At 34.1% G+C, this 5,398-nt stretch overlaps 1 protein-coding gene across 1 annotated transcript; it reads left to right on the top strand.

Annotated features, from left to right (window-relative positions):
* The first annotated feature begins 891 nt into the window (after positions 1–891).
* Positions 892–2,641, top strand: LOC116554547 (olfactory receptor 5T3-like). The gene is given in 3 exon segments (XM_032282466.1): positions 892–925; positions 1,012–1,113; positions 1,602–2,641. Coding segments are annotated over 3 exon segments (1,176 nt in total).
* Positions 2,642–5,398: the final 2,757 nt, after the last annotated feature.

Below are 5,398 nucleotides of genomic sequence, written 5' to 3'. Positions count from 1 at the left end.
ATGACTTTGTAAGCTATTTTATTAACATAATAATTCAACAAAATTAATATACTTGTGTATGTGTGTCCTCATAAGTAACATGTAAGTTGTCTGGATTTACACAGAAAGTGGAATTTAACTGAATTACTCTAGAATTTTATAGGAACCAAATGAGAATTTTTGTTTTGTTCTGTAGTCCCTCATTTATGGGGCTATTTTATATACTAGAAAAAATCTTCCACATGGATCTGTTGGGACATTTCTATAATAATATATATAAACACCTGGCTTTCCTTCTTCATACTCGCAGTGTAAAACAGAATGACACCATTAGGAAAAAAATCCAGATATTAAACACTCCGTTCTTGCAAATTATATTCTATAAATAATTTTTATAGTTATTATTGGTAATTTTAGAAACTCTAAAAGCAACTGTAATACATTAAAAGAATGGCCATGATTTATTTTTTAACAGAAATATGTTTTTACATACATCCAAGGACTTTGCAAGAATAACAAACATGGCCAGGTGCAGTGGCTCACGCCTCTAATCCCAGCACTTTGGGAGGCCAAGGAGGGTGGATCATCAGGACAGGAGATAAAGCTCATCCTGGCCAACATGGAGAAACCCCATCCCTACTAAAAACACACACACAAAAATCAGCTGGAAGTGGTGGCACACGCCTGTAGTCCTAACAACTCGAGAGGGTGAGGCAGGAGAATCGCTTGAACCCGGGAGGCGGAGGTTGCAGTGAGCCGAGATCGCGCCACTGCACTCCAGCCTGGTGGCAGAGAGACTCTGCCTCAAAAAAAAAAAAAAAAAAAAAAAAAAAAAAACAAACAAAAAAAAACATATGAATTACTGGTAAGATACAGCTCACATTGTTATTAAATTGAAATTTGAAACCAGTTATGATAAGTAAGGTACAGCGGGCAAAACTGACAAGTAGGTGATAATATTTCAAGAGGAAAAATTCTGAAAATAAAATACATTGCACTGTTTGTTTGTAAAGAAGGTATGTCTATCTCCAGAATGTGGTCAGCTCTTCTATTTAGTGGAACAAGATGATTACCAGAACAGAAGACATAAAATGGTTTCCCTGGGAAAGGCTGCTGAATGTGACAAGTTGAAATGTAAGTCTGACTTATCCCCATTTTCTAGTCATCTGGAAGCCTTTCAACTTAAATAATTTTGTTTTTAAATTTAAATTCAACTATGCTGTGAGTGTGATTTCTCCTATTTTAAAAATTGTGAGCATATACAAAAGGCATTTCATGTACTTCATCACAAACACAAGACTACTCAAGTGTGTGCTTTCTGCTGTAACATATTTGGATTTAAATATTTCTACATTCAGTAATCTTTGTGAACTTTAGGAAAGAATATGAGAGCAAGCAGTAAAACATTCAAGTGAAAATTAATGAGAAAATAAAATCAATTTAATTAGCAGGGTTTTTTAAAGCATGATAAATTTAGCCAAGAAATGAATTACATATTATTTTTTTCCTTTTACTTATACAATGAAATTCATGCATTTGGGTCCAATTCCTTCTTCATTGTCTATTCCATTACTACCAGGGAAATTATTACTCCCTAAGGAAAAAACTAGGCTGTAACTGAGTGGGCTCTATTTTCACAGGCTATAACCTTTATAATCTATAAGGAAAAACTGAAATGGACAAGCGGTCATCAGGTTTGGATATACACGGGATTCCATTGAAGAACAAAACCAAAGTCACCATGTTTATATTGACAGGCTTCACAGATGATTTTGAGCTGCAAGTCTTCTTATTTCTACTATTTCTTGCAATCTATCTGTTTACTTTAATAGGCAATTTAGGGCTGGTTGTATTGGTCATTGAGGATTCCCGGCTCCACAACCCCATGTACTATTTTCTTGGTGTTTTATCGTTCTTGGATGTCTGCTATTCTACAGTTGTCACTCCAAAAATGTTGGTCAATTTCCTGGCAAAAAATAAATCCATTTCATTTATTGGATGTGCAGCACAGATGCTTCTTTTTGTTGCTTTTGGAACCACAGAATGCTTTCTCTTGGCTGCAATGGCTTATGATCGCTATGTAGCCATCTACAACCCGCTCCTGTATTCAGTGAACATGTCACCCAGAGTCTACGTGCCATTCATCACTGCTTCCTATCTTGCTGGCATTTTACATGCTACTATACATACGGTGGCTACATTTAGCCTGTCCTTCTGTGGATCCAATGAAATTCAGCATGTCTTTTGTGATATGCCTGCTCTCCTTGCTATTTCTTGTTCTGACACTCACATAAACCAGCTTCTACTCTTCTACTTTGTGGGCTTTATTGAGATAGTCACTATCCTGATTGTCCTGATCTCCTATGGTTTCATTCTGTTGGCCATTCTGAAGATGCATTCTGCTGAGGGAAGGCATAAGGTGTTCTCTACATGTGGCTCTCACCTAACTGGAGTGACAATTTATCATGGAACAATTCTCTTCAGTTATATGAGACCAAGATCTAGTTATGCTTCAGACCATGACATGATAGTGTCGATATTTTACACTATTGTGATTCCCATGCTGAATCCCATCATCTACAGTTTGAGGAACAAAGATGTAAAGTGGGCAATCAAAAGATTGCTTGTGAGAAACTGGTTCTTACATAAATTACATCTTTAAAATTGAGTAAACCTGAACAAAATGTTGAGTGTCAGAGTCCACATCTCCATATTTTAAAGTACTTGCATATCAAAGAATATTTTCAAAAAGGCATTAATTAGCCTACCAATGCAGCATTTTTTCAAATTTAGATAAACTGCATCATATACATGCTAATTAATTTGTTTAGAGATCTATATTAAGTATTATTTGATACAAAGATATTGCTGTTGACAGCGTTCACACTAAGTAAAAGTCAGTTATACATCAGTAACTAGTAAGTGAATCCTGCAGAATCCTGTGAACTGATAAATGCTTACATTGCTTATAAAAGGTTTTTAGTATTCATTGTGGAGTAACTTCCTCTTTCTATAAGCCCTAAGAAGAAATTCCCAAATTTTACTTTATTTTCCCTAAGTGTGCCTTCATAAACTGAGATCTATTCAAGCTTCTAAACATGCCTTTTACTGTGTTTACATCTACACCATACATTTTTTTCCAGTCTTAAATGCTTTCCTTGTCCCTTTTCAAACACTGAAATTGATTGTATTCATTCTGAAACTATACGTGTTCTATATGCTAATATTTATTGAGAGTGTTCTGAAGGCTCAGAAAACACTGTACCCCAGAAATGAAACCACGATGTATGTGTAAATGACTGCTCTAAGGTCTGACAAACTAGCATCCTTTCTCACTTTGTAGTCCTCCATTATCCTCTATCTACTCTATTTATGAGAAATGACTGCAATGCCATTCTTCCTCAAAGTTTACACATAGTGAGCAAGCCCACGGAATGGAAATTATTTTGTTTTATGTCTACTCACATTGGCTCTACTTTATATACTCTGCTTTAGTAAGTTTTGTTACAACATTTGTTTATCCAAAGATTCATTAAAAGTGGAAATTGTCTTTTCAATAAAATACGCACTTGTCCTTCCACATATTTATTATGTGAATAATAATGATCCAATCATAACATAGTAACCACCCTGAAAATTTCAGACATCAGTTTCTAATATTCACTAATTAATTATGTAAAAAGAACCCAACCCTCTCTATTTGAACAAGCAAATGCTTGCAGTCAATATCTGTACTAAATTTCCTCTTAAAGAAATAAAACTATTTTTAGAAACAAAACCCTGATTACACTGTAGACAAAATTTTCTTATAAAAATAAGCTATTTGAACATACAGAATCTTAAAATTTAGTTTTCTGGTCTTTTGAGGAGAATGTTCTGGAAGAAAATAATATCTGCTTCAAAAATGTATCTAAATAGCTTACTCACAAAATTTTAAATTTCTGCAGAATTCCAGAATCATTAATCTTTTTGGAGGGTTTTTCAAATTATGGTGTCAAAATAGTTAGGTAACACTTTAGTCAAGGTTGCTATTTTTTTTTGTATCTCTTTCAAATTAGCAAAAATATTCATTCTTTGAGAAAGAAATTGGTGAGCACTAGGTAAAATGATGCACTGACATATGCATAAAAATATCTGGTTAGTAATTCATTCAACAAATTCATTCAGAACTTGTCAAATTAACCAGCATGAAAAGTTTTCTATTTCTCTCTTTATCTTAATCAATTAGAAAAAAAATGATGTGAATAAGCAGTTGCCAATGACCTGCCATTTGTTCAGGTCAATGTGAAAAATGGTATATTTAACTCTTCTGTCAATAAAACATTATATTACACATGTGAGCTCAATTACCTTTCCCTCCAAAAGAATTATTTGACTCAGTTTGACCCCATAGAGCCTCTCTCACTTATCACAGTTGCCATTTAGCACGCGGTTTATACTATCCAGATCTACCATGATGCTGATGTTGTAACTTGCATAAAAGCAGACATTGGGCCTCTTTGTCCTCAAAATTGTATCCCTGAGTCCTAAAAGAGTACCTGGAACTTATGGTTTACTGAGAAAATATTTATTAAATAAATAGTGAGTACATGAATGAATTATATTTAATACCAATAATTAACACATATGCCTATTGGGTACTGGACAATCATATGAATGTTTTTACTACATTAACTTATGTAATTATCATAACTTCAGGAAGTTATTGTAGTAATACCTTTTAACAAAGTTGAGGAAACAGCAGCACATAAATTTTAAGTAATTTGTTCAATACCACATAGCTCTAAAGGATGATGTCAAGATTCACGTTTAAGCTGTCTATTACAGGGTTCCTGTTTTTAAGCTTGTTATACATGGAATGAAAGAACAGATTTATCTTTCCATTTTGCCAACTTTATTAGTCATCCTCCAGAGAGCATGACGTACAGTACTGAAGTTCTTCCTTAAGTCTGTGGCAGAAATAAGAAGGAAAAGGAATGTATTTTAAAAGTTTTGGAAATGTGGTTTCCACTGGATTTGGCCACTCATTCCATTCATTGAGATGTAGAAGTTTCGAGAAATCAGTATGTCAAAGAGGTATCTGCACTCTAATGTTTATGGCAGCATTATTTGCGGTATGCAAGATATGGAATAAGCCTAAATCCCTATCTACAAATGAATACATAAAGAAAATGTCACCTCCCCCCAACCCACACACACAGTGGAATACTCTTGAGAAATAAACAGAATAAAAGTGGCAACATGGATGAATAAGTAAGCGAAATAAGCCAAGCACAGAAATACAAATACTGAATGATCTCACTTATATGTAGAATAAAAAAATTAATTTTATAGAAGTAAAAAGTAAGTGAAAAGAAATGTGGTTATCAGAGGCTGCACAGGGTAGTGAAGACAGATTAAATGAGGCTAGTTGATTGGT

This window comes from Sapajus apella, unplaced genomic scaffold (genome assembly GCF_009761245.1).
Source record: "Sapajus apella isolate SASKATOON/1434 unplaced genomic scaffold, GSC_monkey_1.0 scaffold14, whole genome shotgun sequence".
Classification (NCBI taxonomy): domain Eukaryota; kingdom Metazoa; phylum Chordata; class Mammalia; order Primates; family Cebidae; genus Sapajus; species Sapajus apella.
This window is presented reverse-complemented; position numbering and strand designations above follow the sequence as displayed.